Consider the following 20,141-nt stretch of genomic DNA (forward strand, 5'->3'; position numbering starts at 1 on the left):
TGCCGTGTGAGTTTTACTGCATACTGCTGCCGTGTGAGTTTTACTGCATACTGTTGCCGTGTGAGTTTTACTGCATACTGCTGCCTTGTGAGTTTCACTGCATACTGCTGCCTTGTGAGTTTTACTGCATACTGCTGCCTTGTGAGTTTTACTGCATACTGCTGCCGTGTGTTACTGCATACTGCTGCCGTGTATTACTGCATACTGCTGCCGTGTGAGTTTTACTGCATACTGTTGCCATGTGAGTTTCACTGCATACTGCTGCCGTGTGTTACTGCATACTGCTGCAGTGTGAGTTTTACTGCAGAGGATTTGTGCAGGGCAGGGTCTGGTCCGGCACACACACTCAGGGAACCTGTGTAAACGCCACACAGCCTTACCCCAGTTCTTGTCCATCTTGTCTCAGAGCATACCTTTCTGGCTTCAAATACCCAGTGGCTTTTTCCGTCCTCATCGATCTGGTTCCACCATCGAAGACCCACCATGAGTCTTCCAGTCACATTCTGAGGGAAGAGGGCAAAAGGGCTGTGAGCACGTAAGAAACAAGAGAGCTCATTGCTTCTGTAATGGTCTTCCTATGTAGCCCAGGCTAGCTCCTGCCTCAGCTTCCTGAGCGGTGAGTATTGGGTGTGTGCCAGTGCACCTGACTAATGCTTGTAAACTGCAGAAGGCATAGGAGGAGGGTGTGGGGTTGGTAAGATGATGGTGGGTGAAGATGCTTTTGCCAAGCCTGATGACCCGAGTTCAATCCCCAGGGACCTATATGGTGGAAGGAGAGAAGTGACTTCTGCAAGCTATCTTCTGACCACATGTATATTATAACATACGTGTGCATGCTTGCATGAAAAAGAAAGTGGGAAAAGGGTGGATGTTGTATTGTAATTGTTCCTCCAGAGAGCTTTCCAGACTTCTTGTCTTTAAGCTTACTTTTTTGTTTTTGAGACAGGATCTCACTGGTTGGTCCAGAACTTAGTAGGTAGACCAGGCTGACCTCACAGAGATTCACTTGCCTCTGCCCACCCACCCCCTACCCTCCCACCCACTGAGTGCTGGTATTAAAGATGTGTGCCACTATACTGGCCCTTATCATTTTGAAAAGTGGGATTCTGGCCAGGTATGGTAGACAGTGCATGCTTTGAACCCCAGTCCTCGGGAGGCAGAGGCCGGCAGATCTCTGTGAGTTGGATTTAGCCAGGGTTACATAGTGAGATGTTACCTCAAAAAAAAAAAAGACTCTGCCTCAAAATAACACAGATGGTCATATTATATGTTTTAATGTGTGTGTATATATTATATACAAAGCTATATGGGGTTGTCACCCCCATGGTGCATCTGTGTACCTGTGACATCTGATCCTGGAAGCTGCTTTCTGAAGCATTTTTGCTCTCTATTGTAAGTGACATGGTCCCAGTAATCCTTACAAATTTTAAACATGAATTTTGTGTGGAGGAGAAGGGCTCTCATGGGCCACAGCAAACGTGGAAGTCAAAGGACAACTTTTGGGGATCCCAAGGATCATACGTGGAGCCAAGCTTGACAACAAGCTCCCTTTACCTGCTGTGCCATCTTGCTGGCCCCTCGGTGTTCTTCAATGTGTGGCAACAATTTAAATCAAAGCACCCCTGGGAGCAAAGCCCACATGTCCCTGGAGAAGGAGCCTTACCTTCACAGACCAGAAGTCAAAGGACAGTAGGAGAAGCACAGTGACAAAGCAGCCAACGAAGCTCCTGCTGAACCAGTCACAGCACACATAGGTGATGATGGCACTCACGCGGAAGAACAGGTGGAAGAAGGTGGCCAAGGGGTGCCTGAGAAGACCCCGGGAGGTGCCCGACTCAGAAGCAAGGACAAGGTCATTAAGCTCACTTTGGCACTACGAGTGTGGCATTCGCCCCTGTGTGGTTCACCTGAAATCTCAGGCAGCAATACTGTTAACACACCTTAGCATTGCCCAAAGTGACAAAGTCTCATGCATCCCAGGCTGCCCTCAATGATGACAGTGCTGTCCCTGAACGTCTGATAATCTTCCCTACACTGTCCATGTGCACTGCCACGCCTGGTCCATGTGGTGCCGGGGACCAAACCAGGGACGTGTGCGTGTTATGCAAGCACTCGGCACCTGAGCCACACCCCAGCCCCTGAAACGTGTTGCGTGTGTTGCGACACTACTGCGTTCTCCCTCGAAGAACCCAGGACTTTCCCATAATCTGACTCCAAACGTCATTTTTCCTCTTTGAAACAAGGTCACCTTTGAAGTGAAGTGAGGCTGATTCCTGTCTTTCCACCCAGTGGCAGCATTAGTTCCCTAAAAGTAAAGATTGGGTCATCCCACCAGCATGGGTGAGCTCACAGGGCAGAGCTCTTGGGCCACGGGGCAAAGCATGTTCCTAGAGAGTTCATCCTAGGAGTGGTGATGAACTAATGGGGCCCAGCTCGTGCCAGCTGCCTGGCAATGAGAGGCGATTACATGCTAGAGTTTCCCAAGAAGTTGCTTACTGAGCACTGCGCCTTCAGATGCCAGCCTGCCTATACCTACCAATGCCCGAGCCATGGGAGGCACTCTGCCTGCAGCAGCTGCTTTTAGAGAACTGGGACAGACGGTTAAAAAGGACCACCAAGCTGTTGGGACAGACCCATCTGGAGAAAGAGCAATAGCTACAGAGGACACACGGAGGGCAATGGCTGACCCTGAGAGGGTGAGCTCAGGTGCACAGGAGGCTTCCTGCTGTGGCGTCCCAGTTTCCAAAAGCACACAGAGTGCACGTCAGCACGACAGAGGGAAAACCAGTTTCCAAAAGCACACAGACAGAGCGCATGTCAGCTGGACAGATGACAACTGCCACATCAGCTATGTGACGGCATTGAGATGCACTTTGAGGGGCTGGGATGTGGCTTGGTTGACAAGAGTGCTCACCTCGCCTGCACAAGGCACTGGGTGTGACCCCAGCACTTCACAGACCAGGTGTGGTGGTGCACACCTGGAACACCCACATCTGGGAGGTAGAGGCCAAAGGACTACAGGTTCAAGGCCATCAGTCACGTGGGGATGAGGAGGCTAGCTATATATATTTTAAAATGGCCCAGCTAATTCTTTAAAATATCACAGACTGTGCTCCTCGCTAGCCTATGGTCTGTCCACATACCACTTCTGGGTTAGTTATAAAGCATGGATTTTAAAGAAATCTCGGGGGCTAAAGCACCTCCTGCTCCTCCAGAGGACCAGAGCTCTGTTCCCAGTACCCGTGTCTGGCAGCTAACCCCAACCCCAACATACACAGTTCCAGGCCTCTACACACACAATTATGTGAACTTGCATTTTCCCTCACATGGGAACACACATACATGTACATACACATACACATGAAAAAATATTTTAGTAGTCTCTGAAAACATTTTAGTAGTCCTGGAATTTAATATATTTGTTGTGTTAAATGTTGTGATTGAGTCGATTGAGATCACTAGGAAGGGCTGCAGAGATGACCTGGTGGTCAAGAGCACTGGCTGCTCTTCCGGAGGACCTGGGTTGGAGTCTCAGCACCCATGTGGCAGCTTACAACCACCTGTAACTCCAGTTCTGGGGATTCAGTGCCCTCTTCTGGCCTCTTCAGGAACTGCATGCATGTGATACACAGACATACATGCAGGCAAAACACGTGAACACATCAAATAGATGAAATCTTTTTAGTTATTATTATTTTATTCTTCTCTCATATATTATATCCTGACTGACTGCCATTTCCCCTCCCTCCTCTCCTCCCATCTCTCCTCTCCACCTTCCCTCTCCCGCAGATCCACTCCTCCTCTGTTTTCCTTCAGAAAGAGCAGGCCTCCCAGGGTTATCAGCAAACATGGCATAACAAGTTACAGCAAGACTGGGCACCGCCCTCATATCAAAGCAAGGTGAGGCAACCCAGTAGAAAAAAAGGGTCCCAAAAGCAGGTAAAAGAGTCAGAGACAGCCCCCATTCCTACCGTGAGGAGTCCCACAAGAGCACCAAGCTACACAACCATAACACACACAGAGGATTTAGCGCAGACCCATGCAGGCTCCCTCATTGCTGGCAGAATCTCTGTGAGCCCTATGAGCCTGGCTTAGTTGATTCTGTGAGCCCTCTTCTCGTGGTGTCCTCGACCCCTCTGGCTCCTACAATCCTTTCTCCCCACTTTCCAAAGGATTCCTGAGCTCTAGCTAACATTTGGCCATGGGACTCTGCACTGCTCCCATCAGCTGCCGGAGGAAGTCTCTCTGTTGACAGTTACGCTAGACAGCTAAGAGCTCTTAAAACCCCCCAGGAGCAATGCGTGTGGGGGTCTGAGGACAACTTTTCAGAGTCAGCTCTCTTCTCCCACTGGGGCTCCTAAGGTTAAAACTCAGGCTGTCGGCCTGCACTTTCACTCCGGGTCGTCTTGTCCACCCTGCGTCCTTGATTCTTGTTTCCATTATCCAAGCAGAGCTGATACATTTCAAACCATGGATTAAGTCCTGTTTCGTGCAGGCTGCTCTCTCCACTCCTCCAGGGCCTCATTTATTCTGCATCTGGAGTTGGCCCAGCTTGCCAATGCCAGGCTAATGCTAAGGTGGTCCAAGACTAGCTTCTAAGTTCTGAAGACTGTAACTCAAGCCCTGAATGTATAGGTTACTCAGGCCAGCAGCCTTCCTGATCCATCCCTTGAGATGCAAATGGCAGGGTGATCCTGAGCTAGCTGCCTGGGGTCAGTCTTCCAGGTCTTAATTTTTCTTGTAGCTCCATTGCCTTTCCAATGCTGTCTAACTTCTCAAAGCCTCAGGCTTAGGCTGGGAAGATGGCTCACTGGGTAAAATACTTGCTGCGCAATGGTGAGGGCCCGAATTTGATTCCTTAGAACCCAAGCAGGACACATATCAGGAATGTCTGAGGTTCAGTCATCTTATGGATGAGGGAGGCAGAGATACCAGGATTCCCAGAAGCTCTCAGGCTGCTTAGGCAGGCATGTCTATAATGAAAACAACATGGAGACTCCCCAAATAGGGTGGGCGCCGAAGACCAACCCCCAAGGTTGTCCTCTGACATGGGAACACGCTCATTCGCACACGAGTGAGCACAGGTGCATAGGAGGCCTCATTCTTCCCCCGTAAACAGGTGCAGGGTCTCTTTTGGACCCTGAGGAGATGGTATGGGGGTGACAGACGCGAGGTTCTGAGAGCCACACTGCTCTGTGATTGGGGACAGCTGTTATCTCAGCCCAGTGTCACTCAGGAGTCCCACCACCAAGGAGCCACAGCGAAATTCCCCTCTGACCACAACTTTCTCTTTGTCATGCTGTGGGGGGGCATTTTTGAGGGATCTTCCAGGACTCCTAATCCCCCCACAATCTGCAAAGGGTCCATCGTCATGCTCAACAGATAGTCTTTTCTACTCAGTATCCAACCCTCCCCTCAAGAAGACATCAAGAAGCCTATTATCTCAAGGGCAAGGGTAGATGTCTTTTTACTCTTTGGGGGCCCGCCACCAAGCTCCCAAATAAATACACAGAGACTTATTTTTACTATGAATACCTGGCTTTAGCTTGTCTTGTGTCTAGCCAGCTTTTCTAACTTAAATCATCCCGTTTCTCTTTAACCATGTTTTGCCTCTGGGCTCTTTACCTTTCTTTCCTTCGTACTCCATGGCTGGCTGGCTGGCTGGGTGGCTGGCTGGCTGGATGGCTGGATGGCTGGCTGGCTGGCTGGGTGGGTGGCTGGCTGGGTGGCTGGCTGGCTGGATGGCTGGATGGATGGCTGGATGGATGGCTGGCTGGATGGCTGGCCCCTGGTGTCCTCCTCTCCTTCTTTCCCCACTTCTCACCCTTTCCCCTAGATTTCTCCTCCTACTTATTCTCTCTGCCTGCCAACCCCACTTATTTCTCTCTCCTATTGGCCATTCAGCTCCTTATTAAACGTGTTTTAGGCAGGCAAAGTAACACAGCTTCACAAAGTTAAACAAATGCAATATAAAATAATGCAACACATCTTAGCATCATTAAATAAATGTTCCACAGCATAAATAAATATAAAGCATCTTAATCTAATATTCCACCACAGGCAAGAGAAGAAAAATTGATCTCAGTGAGGAAAGGGGCAGATCCCTGAGATGGTTTGTTCAACTCTCCTTTATTCATAAACCCATTCTCACAGTGACAAGTCTTGGAGTGGACACCACTGTCACCCTCCTGGGGAGACACAAGGTAGGTTCTCAACCTGCGAGGGATATGGGTCTCACTGGAGGTCTTAACCTGCGCCTGGTAGAGGAATGCACAGGCTGTGCCACAGCCAGTGGTACAGAAATGTACTATTCTGACACCAGGACACAGGAGGCCTGAGAAACGCACACTGCTCAGTGAAATCAGCTATGTGAAGAGGTTGTGTGAGCTGATCACAAAATGGCAATGTTCCTGAAGACACAAAACTACAGAGATGGTGAAAAGGCTGCTCTCTCAGGGGACACAAAGGACTTTGGGCCAGTGAAGCTATTCTTTGTGATACTATAGAATGGGGGGTACAAGTCACCACACATTCATCAAATCCCACAGAATGCATGACCAGAAAAGAGAAAGAAGCCCTATGGGAAGGCTGGATTTGGACTAGTAAGTATTGGTTCAGCAGCTGTGGCGGGTGTGCTGTATTGTGGGATGGCAGCTATGGCGGGTGTGCCGTGGCTGTGGATGGCAGCTGTGGCGGGTGTGCCGTGGCTGTGGATGGCAGCTGTGGCGGGTGTGCTGTATTGTGGGATGGCAGCTGTGGCGGGTGTGCCGTGGCTGTGGGATGGGAATCGAAGGGGAACTGTGGGAACTGTAGCTTCTGCTTCTTTTTCCTTTTCCGAGGCAGGGTTTTGTCTATCCCAGCCTGGCTTCCATTCGTCTCCACTTCCCGTGTTTTGGTACCCACCCTCATTTCTGGTTTGTGGAGTGCTGGGATTAGACCCAGGGCTTTCACATGCCTGGTAAGTGCTGGGCCAACTAAGCCCCATCCCCAGCTAGACCTAAATTCACTCTAAAGAATAGGGTATGGGCTGTATAATAAGGGGGATGGGCACCTGGATGTGGGCTCAGTGTGTGTACACACAGGGAGGAGCCCGTAAACCCAGCCAAGTGGCAGCCTGAGCACTACTCAAAACATCTAAGAAAGTGGTCAGTGCAGAAGGCGGCTGGACCATTTTCAGCTTGGCACACACAACCCCTTCTCACCCTTTTGCAGCAGCCCTAAACCAGGGATAAGGACCACTGCCCTAAATGCAGCCGGGATCTAACAAGTGTCCTTAAAGACTGTTCTTGGGCTGGCAAGATGGCTCAGGTGACAACCTGAGTATGATCCCTAGGATCCACATAGTAAAAAGAGAACCAATTCTTGTAAGTTGTCTTCTACCAATCACACATGTTGGCACCCTCCCTTGCGCACATCAAAGAAGAAAGGGAGGGAGGGAGGGAGGGAGGGAGGAAGGGGGACTTCCTAGTAATGTTTGTACAATTTGGGGGTAATGGGTTGATGGAAAAATGTATGAATCTTTTATGCTTTCTCCCAGGAATACAGCTTCTAATACCACACACCCCACTGTTACGGAGATATCCTTATCTACTTTAAGGTCTTTCTTATGCCTTGTAGGTTGTAACACACATAAAGAAGCCAGAGGTCTCTTTATGAGGCTATGAGACATTCTTAAAGCATCTGTCACTGTACTCACTCAGGAACAAGATAATCAAAGCAAAGTCAGCTTTAAAAGGTCAACAAGATTCGGCAGGCTGGAAAAATCGGCCACAAATCAGATTGCAAGCCTCTCCGCACTATACACCCAGGCATAGACAGCATCAAAGCCAGGTTAGCTGGTTACCTCTGCTCTGCACAGAGCAAGCCTCTCTGCACTATACACCCAGGCATAGACAGCATCAAAGCCAGGTTAGCTGAAGTCACCTCTGCTCTGCACAGAGCAAGCCTCTCCGCACTATACACCCAGGCATAGACAGCATCAACGCTAGGTTAGCTGAAGTTACCTCTGCTCTGCACAGAGCAAGCCTCTTCGCACTATACACCCAGGCATAGACAGCATCAAAGCTAGGTTAGCTGAAGTTACCTCTGCTCTGCACAGAGACTTCTACGGACGACCAAAGTGTGGAGTGGAGAGATGATAAAAAACGAGATGGCAGGACCTTCCTTTCTTAGAAAAGTTAGCACACGCGGAGTCACTGTTTCTATGGTCATAGGACCAAAGAACAGCAGAATGCCAGGATTAGACATATGGACAAATTCTATAAAGAAATAAAATATAAATACTGCCATAATTTGAATAATAATTGCAGAATCTTTGGCCTGAGGGTATTTCTTGGACATTCTCATCATTAAGAGTTAATAATATACTGCTTGGGACAGGGCAATCTGCCTGGGCTGGCTTGGGGTTTGTTTTGGTTTAGTGTCCTTAAAGCATGAAAGCTACTAGACTAAGAACAGTCTCTCATATGCCTCTAGGTTGTTAAAAACTGGGTTATGGAGTTGATGAGTAAAACTGGTTATAAAAATAACCATTAAACTTGAGGGAAATGATAGTAACTCTGTTCTGTTATGGTTTATCAATGATGACTAGAAGATGTATAGAAGGGAGTAAGACACGTTTCTAAAACCAAAATGATATGGTCTGTGTTTGGAACAACATGAAGCTATTCCTGATTACTGAATTCTGTGAAAATAAAGAAGGACTCAGGCTGCCAGTCAGTCAGGCTGCAGGATTCTCCCGACCATCATGCCTGGCTCACCCTTCCCTCCTCTCTCAGACCTGCCAATCGCCGGGGCTGGCTTCCGGTGATGCACCACCATGCCTATCTTTTCCATGGATGCTGGCATCAGAACTCAGTTACTCCTGCTGAACAGCAAACATTTTACCCGCTGAGCCGTCACCTCTCCCCCAGGAGCTCAAACTGGCTTAGAACTTGTAGTCCTCCTGACACTGACTGTTTCCAAGTTCTGTGATTAAGAATGAAGCGGGACACCTAGTTTACACTAGGGAGTGTGCCTGTGTGCGTGTGTGCATGCGCGTGCGTGCGTTCGTGTGTGTGTGTGTCTATGAATGTGCAGGTCAGATACCAGCTTCCGAAGTTGTTCCTGAGAATCTGTCCACTTTGTTTCCAGATAAAAGGTCTCTCCCTGGCTTGGAAATCACCTGCTGAGCTAGGCTGGCTGGCCAGTGATCCCCAGCCTATTGCTACCTCCACCGCATTCACCAGCAAATCCTGGCTTTTTCTACCTCTCCCCAAACCTCCACATGGGATCTCTGGCATGAATTCCACACCAAACTTCCTATTTTAGTTTCTGACAGCCCTTATGTATTCTGGAATGTTCTGCTCTCTAAAGTGGCACAGGTATGAATGAAGAAGGGCACTGGGCCCTGGCGTGATTCCATCTCGTCCCTTCCCAGCCCTACTGACCCTGTGACAAGTGACTCAAAGCTATGCCCATCTAAGGTGAGCCTGTGCAACAGGCCATGTCCACATTCACCTGTCCTTGTGAGGCCATGCGTGGAGCAGAAGTGAGACTGTAGCCCTGCCTGCTCCCTGCCAGGCCACAACAGTAGCAACTTCTTCAGGCCCACTTTCCCAAAGGTCATAAAGACTGCTCTCAAACGATACCTTCACCAGAACTACCTAACCGTGCCGACCTCCCGCCTGAGCTGCGTCCATTCTTTCTCCAGTAAAACCCATGTTCCTGCTAAAGCCCTGAAGACAGACTTCGGGCACCTGGACCCATCTACCTGGTCCTTTCCCAAATGCGGCCAAAGTGGAAGACGTTCCTCTTTCTTGTCTTTTTTAGCTGGCATGTGGGAACAGGTGGCCCAGTTCAGGGGCTGAGACTGCTGGCTCAGGCATTATGATCTTCCTTTCTCAGCCATCTTCCCGCTAACAGCAGTCTTTGAACAGATGCAGGAATCCGTCTCAAATCAGCCCAGGAGCAGCGGCTGGGGGACAAGACAGCTCAGCCACACTGACAAGGACCCCAGCGAGGAGGGCACCAGCTCCTCTGTTCCCTGTCCTTTTCTGTAAATTGAATGAAACAGTAGAGAAAGAAAGACCACAGGAAGTTGGTCTGGATTTTTCACGGAGACACAAGTGCCTTCCAGGACAGATCAACTCACAGGGTAATGTCCTGGTGCCTTGTGTGGTCTGTCTGTGTTTTAAACACACACACACACACACACACACACACACACCTAAAAATCCCCAACTGGTAGCTGGATGCCTGAGGAAAATTCCAGAACACAAGTCCTTTTTTCTGGGTTTATCAGTTCCTCTTTAAAAGAGGGGGGTGGGATGGGGTGGGACATTACTGTGGAGCACAAATGTCAGCTTCCCAGTGACAGTGGTACAGTGACAGGCAGAGCCCAGATGTTCAACCCTGCCCTGGAGGAGATGAAAGAGTGTGTGTGTGGGCAGAGGACAATCCCAGCGGGCGTCCTCTAGAAGTCATGCACCTCACTTTTGTGTGACAAGGTCTTTCACTGGGATCTGGGGCCTCCGAGCAAGCTGGCTGGCTGGCCAGAAAGCTTCAAGGACCTATCTGTCTACCCGGCACCGGGTAGGTTTTCCCGTGGGTTCTGGGGATTGAACTTAGTTGTTAGACTTCCAAGACAAGCGCTTTGTAGATGAAGTGCTCTGGTCCCTGGGCTCATTCATCTCTTCACCTGCTCACTCTTCCTGGTCTCTAGGGAGCCTGCTGGGATTGCAGCGCCCACACCACCTCGGCTTACCGTCCACAGCCCTCTTCTACTTCATTTCCAATGTCACCTCAGGGTGAAGAATAAAGCAATGGGGGACAGAGGCACTCAAGTCTGAGGAAGCAGAAATGTCTCTCACCCTTCAGGACCCTGGTGGCTGTGCATACTCAGGACCTGCCACAGAGGCTCCTGCATATCATTCTTCTCTAGAACGACCCAGGGGCAATGCCATCTCCATCATAACAGATGACAGCATGGCCTTCTGCTCCCATCAGAGCCTGGACGCTGGATTCTGGGGCCATCAGGATGTTGGAGTAGATGCTGGTTGCCTAAAACTCACAGTTCCCACTAGAAGTCTGCACAGCCGAGGTTTGCATGTGGAAGTGAAGAACAGAGGAGACTTCCCTCTGACCGCCACAGTTTTCTCCGCTTGTTTCTGTTCTTTATTTTTTCTTAAAGACACAGACCAGCTTCAGAAGCTGGCTGGCTCAGTATCAAATAGAGGGAACTCATGGGGATGACTCAGCAGGCCCTGTTTGCTCAGCCCAGGCTGCAGGGCGTCACCTGGCACCAACACAGTCCGATCTACTCTCTACTGATGCTGGAGCCCTGGACCCCTCCTTTAGCCAAGGCTCTGGAGTTTTCTAAAAACATAGACCCCAAAGAACTGAAATCAGAGACTCAAAGAAAACTATGTACTATATACAACAGTATTAATCACAATGAGCCAAACTGGAAAGACCCCAAATGTCCACCAATAGGTCAATGGATAAGCAAAATGTGACCTAAGCACACGGTGGAGTATCACCAGCTACAGTAACGTGTGGCACATGTTCTAGGCAGGCCACCCTCGAAAACCTGATGCTAAGTGGAAGAAGGCAGGCAGAAGAAAACAGGTGTCACACAGTTCTGTTTGTATGTGGTGCTGGAGCAGTCCTAGAGAAAGAGGTAGGAAGTAGGGTTGGCGCTGGCTAGGAGTGCTGCCTGTTGACTCCCAGCATCCATGACAGGAGGCTCACAATTGTCTAACTCCAGCACCAGGGAGTTGGACACCCTCTTCTGGCACCTGAGAACACCAGCACACATGTGGCACACATACACACACACAAGCACACATGTGGCATACACACGCATGTGCGCACACAGGCATGCTCTAAGGAAGGAAAAGATAGAGGTTACTAAGAACTGGGGAAGGAGCAGTAGGGACTGTTTTCTGAGTTACAGTTGGGAAGAAGAGAGAATTCCTGGACATGGGTGATAGTGTTGCACAAAATGAGTGACATTACTTCCACAGAACTATGCACATGAAAAAAAATTAAAATGTCAGCTAGACTATCCAGTGGGTAAAGGTGTTTACTATCAAGCCTCACAACCCATGTTCAATCCCTGGGATACACACAGAGGAAGGAGAGAATCAACTGTTTACTCTATTTTTTGAGCATGTGTGTGTGTGTGCGCGCGCGCGCGTGCGTGCGTATAGTGTGTATGCGCGTGTGAGTGTATGCCACAGTACAGGTAGAGGTCAGAGGACAACTTTCGGGAGCCCTTGCCTTCCACCACATGGATCCCAGGGCTCCAACTCTGGTTGTCAGGCCGGGCATTAGAGCCATAACTCACTAAGCCATTTCACTAGCCCAATAAATATAATTTAAAAAAAATCTTTAAAAAGAGAAAATGGTTAAAATGGTCAATTTATCACAATAAAAATAGGAAGGAAAGCAGTGAAGTACTTCTGCATAAGTGCCAGTGTCCACCCTCAACTGCAACCCAAACACATTCAAGCATGAGGACCCAAGTTCAGATCCCCAAGATCAGGATACAAAGCTGGGCATGGTGGTTTGCACCTAGAATCCCAGAACTAAGGAGGCAGAGACAGGCATTTCTCAGGGGCTTGCTGGCCAGCCAACCTAACTCATTCAGCTCCAAGTTCACAGAAAGACCCCATCTCAAAAAGCAAAGTGGAGGATGATGGTCCTCTTCCAACCTGAGTCCATGTCTGGTATCCACATGAATACCCATCCCCAGCCCCACCCACCCCAAACTTACATGCAAAAATATTTGAGGGGTAAAAACCCTTCACACTCTATGTAAAGGCCTTAAAATCATCATCTTCTAAACAATACTGCCTAACACCTGTGTAGGTGGCACTGCCGTTGGATTAGATGTTGCAAGTCCTCTAGACGTGGCCCATGATGTTTGGAAAGGCGTCAAAACTATGTCCTTTTATATGGGGATGTGACCATCCTTAGGATTTGGTACCCAAGAAGAGTTCTGGAAGCATCCTCCTTGGTGCTGAAGGATAACTATCTAGCTACGTGGATGAGCCTTGAAAATGCCTGTCACGTGAAAGAAGCTAGACACAAAGGGTCACGTGTGATACTTAATTTCTGTGGGCTATGTAGAATGGGCAGGTGACACCAGGGTGTGTCCGTGGTTGCCAGGAGCTATGGGGAAGGGGACTCAGGTCTCTAGTGGGGTTTCCCTTGGGGTGATAAAAATATCCTGGAATTAGCGGGGGTGTGTGGCACTGTGAATGCATTGATGAAAGGAAGGAAAGAGGAAGAGAGGGGAGAAAGGGAGGGAGGGCCCTGATGCCACTGGCCCTTCTTCAGAAGGAAGGCAGCAGAATGGGTAGTGCCGTGAGAGTCCTAGTACAAGCTCAGACTCTGAACTTGGCAGTTGCCCTGGTTTGGGTCCCAGCTCCTCCACTGAGGACTCGTGTGATCTCAGACAGGTGAATCTGGGACCATGCGCCAGTCTCCTGTCCCCCTGTGAAGTGGGACGAGCCACAGGTCTGTGGAAGTTGCACTCCTGGGAGTAGTGGAAGGTGTGGAAGGGTAGCCACAGCAGTGGCAGCGGCGTGGGGTTTCTAGGACAATTACATGGCAAATATAACCCACTAAAGTGCCTAGGTTACTGCCTGGTGAGTAGTGACCAGCGATAACAATGCACTGGCACCGGGCAGGACAGAGCAACTGCTCTGCCATCTTCCCTTGGTTGAGCTTAGGACTTCTCCAGGTAGGAATGACCAGGGTCATGGCTGTGACTGAGGGGTGCAGGCCAAGTTCCACAATACTGCCTGTGCAGTTCTAAAATGCAGACCCTCCTGCCACTATCTGCAAGTGCTAGTATTAGGCATGCCATGCTGGGGACAGACACAGGGCACAAGCATGCTGGGCAAGCACTGTACCGCTGTGCTCCACCCCAGCACCAGAGCTGATGATGTTCATTAAGAAGAGATTTAAAACATAGACTGAAGAATGAATGGGCACAAGAAGGGTCTGTGGGAAAAGAGGGTCCACACTCAAGCGTACATGTGGGCCCTAAGGGAAAGCCATGCCCTCGAGTTTTAGCATAGAAGCCAGGTATACCATTTTGGTGGTCTCTGGAGAAATGTGTTAAAGGGTTTGTAAAGTCCTCCCTCCTCCTTCTGTGTCTGGTAAAGGAATGTGTTCACACCTATTTATTCTTTAAACATGGCATTGCTGATTGAACATGCATACCTCTGAGTGTGTGTGTGCATGTGTGTGCACGCGTGTGTGTTGTGTAATGTGTGTGGTGTGTGTTTATGTGTGGTGTGCATTTATGTGTGGTGTGTGTGTGCGCATGCATGAGAGAGAGAGAGAGAGAGAGAGAGAGAGAGAAGGCCAGAGGTCAACATCTGGTTCTTCCTCATTTCTGTACCATATTTTTGAAAAAAGGCCACTCACTAAACCTGAAACGCTCTATTTTAGCTAGAGTAGATGTCAAGAGAGCCCCTTGGGATCCTCTTGCTTCAACCACCCACGCCCGCTCCATATACCTCCTCAACAGAGCCATCTTCCGCTGCCTAGCACTGGGGTCACAGAACGGAGCCACTATGCCTGGCTTTTACATGGATGCTGGGCATTTGAGCTCAAGTCCTCATGCTTGTACAACACCAAATGTCCCCACGGAACTGTCCCCAGCCCTCGTAACCTTATTTGAAATATCCCTGTAGAGAAGGAAGAGCGTAGGCAACCTTCACAGTAAGTTTTGTTCATTGTACTGTAATTCTTGGGTCTCAGCTGGCAATACTTCAGCCAGACTCAGGGATGAGGGATTCCCAAAAATTTGTTTCAGCACAGACATCATTCAACCCACAGCACGTATCATGAAAGTCTGTGAAGAAGGGCAGTGAGTCCTCATAGACAAGGCCCCTAGTGCTCACCGGGAGTGTGAACTATTCAGATTCAAAGTAAAAGAGCGACTGTGTTCACAGGTGACCTGCCGCAGAGCGCTCGGGTGGGGGTGGGGTAGCACCACAGTGCTAAATCCACTACCTAGTTACACTGGGCAGGCCTCCATGTCTTCTGAGATTCTGCCCTTGGTTTGTTCAGGTAGTGCCATAGGCCAGCGGTTGTCTGGAGCTAGAGGAACAATGGCCCACTCAGACAACTGCCTCTAAGTTCCCCAGGCCATCAGGCTGAACCTACAGGCCAGATCTCACAGCACACGGCCTTCATGTTCGGGGAGGTGGGGTATGGAGACAAGGACATGATGAGGCTGGCGTTTGGGATATTCTAGGAACAGAGAAACGGCTACACTGTGAGCGTCAGCTTGTAAAGACAGAGGTGCACGCGAACGTGGCTGAGCAAGGATGCTTGCTGCCACCTGACCACCGGAACCCTCAAGCTGGGAAGAGAGAACTGACTCTCACAGGTTATCTGACCTCCACAAGCCAGCTGTGGCATGTGTGTGCTGCATCAACAAACCAACCAACAAATGCATTAAAAATGGAATCTTGTCTTTGTCTCTGAGTTCACAGGATATATTTTAAAATCAGTCACTGGTCACCTCCTGGAGGATGTAAGGAACTGGCTCATGACTTTAACGAACTTGGGAGATGAACTGCCTGATACAGGGATGCATTTATATTTCCTGTATGGTGGACACCTTCCAGTAACCAATTGTCTGATGGGAGACTAAGTTAGCGGCTCTCACATCACTATGACCACAGGACATGCCAGAGACTGGGTGAGGAGATGGTTACTTTGGCTTCAGTCCATGTTGGTGGACAGGGCCTGGTGGCAGGGGCATGTGAGTGGACACTGTTCATGGCAGACCAGGAAAAGAGCGGGAAACCAAATGCATGGCTTCTGCAAGAGTGGGTGATGTTGGCTGCAGGCCTCTCTCTAATCTACTTCAGCCATTTCAGGGTTTCTGGGATCAGAATGCTTCACCAAGGCTACAAGCCTTCCACCTCATCTCTGTGCTCAGCTCTGTCTTTCCAAAACAAAAGATGGGCACAGCTCCCCGAGGGGGGCATCAGAGACAAAGGCACCTCTGGGCAGGAGGTCACATGATGGGAGAATTGAGTGGCAAACTGTCCGCTCAGGCAGCACTGACTCCCCACCTCTGCCAGCTGTGGAGTCCCCACAGGATGGCTTTTTTAAATTTAAATTTAATTTAATTTTAAATGCCACATGGCGATTTTCAAAGTATCCCTATTTCCTGGCATTGAAGATCCAGTCGGACTAGTTTCTTTCTCAAGTTTTGAAGTCTTCCTAGACATGCCACCAGGAAGCCAGCCTGGAATCTCTGGGGGCCTAAGCAGTTCAAGGCCACCTGGGTAACTTGGTGAGTCTGTATCTGAAAATAAAGAGTTGAAAAAGAAAGCTGGAGAGAGATAATCGTTTATCCTGCACACACAAGGCCCAGGAGGCAAGCCCCAGTCCTGTGCAGGGGAGAAAAGATCTGAAATCCACTTTCTTCTCTTGAAAGAATCCTGGGTCTTTTGAGTGGCAAAGATCTCCATATCTGGGAGCCTGAGGCAGGGGGATTGTGAGTTCCAGACCAGCCTGGGCTACATAGCAAGACTTTGCTTCACAAAAACAAACAAACAAAACCCCAGTGGGATTGCAGGTAAAACGAGTCAGAGGGAAGAGTGGGCTGTCTGGTGGTAGTGACCAGGTTCAAGAATAGAAATATACTTTTAAAGGCAGCATTGAGTAGCACCCCTGCCAGGCAACATTGCCAGGACCGACTCCTGAGGGTACAAAAATTGTAAAGGACCTGTGGAAATGAAATGCAGATTTTTTTTAACATACAGTGAAGTTCTTTGGGGTGAGTGAGTACGGTAAGGGTATATGTTAGCTATTTGTGTCGTTTTGTTTATGTATTTGACTGATGAATGTACTTTGAGATAGGGTCTCATGTAGCCCAGGCTAGCCTTGAACTCCCTATATAGATGAGAATGACACGGCCACCTGTTTCTGCCTCCCACGTGCTGTGGGGTCACAGGAGTGATCACAGAGGGTCATGCCTGGCTTAGTAGTGCTAGTCTATAAACAGCACTTTGAAAATCCCTCTAAGGGACTGGAGCGATGGCTTGTCGGTAAGAGAGCTTACTATTCTCCAGGAAACCTGGGCTCACTTCCGAGCACCCACTTTGGCAGCTCATACAGAGTGTAACCCCAGTCTCATGGGATCCGATCCCCTCTTCTAACCTCCACGAGTACCAGGCACACACATGATACATATATATGAACAGCAAAATACTTTACACTTAAAAATAATTTAAATTTCTAAAAGAAAATCCTTTAAAATGATATTTAAAATTTTTTTCATGGATATTAATTCAAAGCTTTATTTTTCAAGTTAAAATATCTAGTGGCCATATTTTGCAGGGCCTTTATTTGGAGCTCCAATCAAGCATTAAAATGTCCCGCCGTACTGAAAATAGTACACATTGTATTTGGGGTCTATGCGTATTTTTGTTTGCAGGTTAATTTGGCATTCAAAGTAACTATAGATAGGCCAGCAAGACAGTTCAGCGGGTAATGGTGACTGCTGCCAAGACTGGTGACCTGGGTTTAGCCCCCTGGGACCTATATGATGGAGGGAGAGACTCCTCCAAGTTATCCTCTGACTGCCGGGCGGTGGTGGTGCATGCCTTTGATCCCAGCACTCGGGAGGCAGAGGCAGGTGGATCTCTGTGAGTTCGTGATCAGTTTGGAGACAAGAGCTAGTTCCAGGACAGGCTCCAAAGCCACAGAGAAACCCTGTCTCGAAAAACCAAAAAAAAAAAAAAAAAAAAGTTGTCCTCTGACCTTCGACACACATACACCCACCTCTACAATATAACTCTTTAAAAAAGAAATACAAAGCAATCAATGGTGCCCATCTGACCTGGTTTAAATTGCCTAAAGACAGAACTAACTTTATAATAAAACATTTTTCAATTTTCCTTCAACACCATTCCAGAAATACCACTAAATAAATCGAACTTCAAACAATAGCCCATAGTCCGGTGCCTGCTGTTTGCCAGGCATAGGCTGGGGCTGGGTGCACGAAACAAAATGGAGCACGCCTCCTTCTACGGTGAGTCGTATGGATGCCAATGTGGGATTCCTACATAATGTGAGTGGGGCCATCAAAACATTGCAGAACCTCCACTGTCCATCAGGGTGGACAGTGTGCACAGCGCCACCAGCTAGCCCTGACTGCGGAACCTCCACTGTCCATCAGGGTGGACAGCGGGCACAGCGTCACGAGCTAGCTCTGACTGCAGAACCTTCACTGTCCATCAGGGTGGACAGCGGGCACAGCGCCACCAGTTAGCCCTGACTGTGGAACCTCCACTGTCCATCAGGGCATACATCAGTGCACAGCACCACCAGCTAGCCCTGACTGCAGAACCTCCACTGTCCATCAGGGTGGACAGTGTGCACAGCGTCACCAGCTAGCCCTGACTGCAGACCACTGTCCCCTTTAGTCACAGAGGCTTGTTTCAGGGCAGAGGATGCTGCTCAGTGACATTTTAATAAATATGGGGCTCAAGATGTGAACACAGCTTCTAACCAATGAACCAGGATCAGACAGGGGTTATAAGAAACCTGGGTTTCAACTTGAAGTTCCTAAATTGATCTTTACTAAGACAATGTCGCCAGCAAGTATGACTGAGCTCTGTACCAGTATTTCAACATTTACCCCTCCTAATCTAAAACAAAGTCTCACGGATCCTGACGGATGCCCACCCTGCATCTCCAAACACTCTCCAGACATGGAGGTCAAGGTTTGGTGCAGTTAATTCGGCCTTCGAAGGCCTTCCTGCTGACACAGCTCACACAGCAAGTTCATGTGAATAAGACACACACAAGACATGTAAGGGGAAGTGGAGCCGTCAGAGATGTGAGGAGATCATTTCAAAATAAGTAAGGATCCGCCTGATCAAAGAGAACCGAAATCTCACTAGTTCCCTGATTTGGATGGTTATTTTTCTTGGTGTTCCGGAACCTTCCCTAAAATTAAACGATCCACTATTGATGGAACTAACTAGCTTCTGTGTCTGGCTCTTTTTTGGTCTGTTTGATTTTGTTTTGTTGTTGTTGCTGATTTGAGGGGACTGGTAGGGTCTGTAGGTGAGACTAGCTTCAAAACTTACAAACTTGTTCTGCTGTCCAGGTTTGCCTCAAACTTACAGAGATCCCTCTGCCTCTGCCTCCTGAGTGCTGGGATGAAAGGCATGCTCTGCAATGCAGGGTTTAAATTTTTTATTTATGTGTTTATTTCTATATTTTTTAAATTGATTTTAGAGCATTAGAGACAATATGATTTGTTCCCCAAAGGCACATGGGAGTCTTGGTGAGGGTCCTCATCAGCTGAATAGACAGACATTTTGGGTTTTAAGAAAATAAAAATTATCATTTCCTTAGTATTCTGGAGCAAGGTGTGTGTGTGTGTGTGTATGCATGTGTGTGTGTGTATGCCTGTATGTGTACTTGTGCATATGTGATATATATATATATGATATATATGTGGATATCCATATATTAAATAGAGGTGTGTTTATATTATTGTGAAGAATTGACTGGCCACCAAGTCATTCCAAGTGCTGCCACCCCCGTGCCCTCCCTTTTCCTTATATCCAGCTTCTTTTGGTTCAATGTCATACAAAGAAGTAAAGAAACAGCTCCAAGTTCCCTTAAATGCCAGACTCTAGATAGAAGCTGGGCCTAGCGGCACATGCCTATAATCTCAGTACTAAGGAGCTGCTCAGGGGATCAGGAGGACAAAGCCATTTTGGCTGAATAGGGAACTGAGACCAACCTAGCCAGTTAACTCAGGAACAAAACCCCTGAACTCCCAATAGAGAATATTCTAACTCCAAATTGGTAATTTTGTAAACGGAGACAGGTACAGCACCTGAAGACAGTTTCAGTGCCTAGAGGACAGAGGGCTCTGCCAATGCCCTGCAGCGCACAGGCCAGCCCACCACTAATAGTGATGTGGTCATAGCAACAGTGTACACTTGTAATCACACTGGAGAGGTGGATCAGGAGCTCAAAGTTATCATTGCTACAATGGGAGTTTCAGGCCAATCCAAAAAGAAAAAAAAGAAGAAAGAAAACAAGAAGGAGAAGGAGGAAGAGGAGGAGAAGGAAGAGGAGGAGAAGGAGGAGGAGGAGGA

At 48.6% G+C, this 20,141-nt stretch overlaps 1 protein-coding gene across 5 annotated transcripts in view; it reads right to left on the bottom strand.

The window, feature by feature from the left end:
- Tvp23a (trans-golgi network vesicle protein 23 homolog A) overlaps positions 1-20,141 on the bottom strand; it is a 34,585-nt gene that overhangs the window by 6,095 nt on the left and 8,349 nt on the right. For all 5 annotated transcript variants that reach the window (XR_003377145.1, XR_003377144.1, XM_013347265.2 and 2 more), the window contains exons 3-4: positions 1,664-1,808; positions 414-503 (exon numbers count right to left, since the gene is read on the bottom strand). Coding sequence is in view for 3 of the 5 variants with exons in the window: in XM_013347265.2 (XP_013202719.1) it covers positions 414-503; positions 1,664-1,808 (235 nt within the window). In the remaining 2 variants the exon portion in view is untranslated. The remainder of the gene's footprint in view (positions 1-413; positions 504-1,663; positions 1,809-20,141) is intronic.

This window comes from Microtus ochrogaster, chromosome 7 (genome assembly GCF_000317375.1).
Source record: "Microtus ochrogaster isolate Prairie Vole_2 chromosome 7, MicOch1.0, whole genome shotgun sequence".
NCBI lineage: Eukaryota > Metazoa > Chordata > Mammalia > Rodentia > Cricetidae > Microtus > Microtus ochrogaster.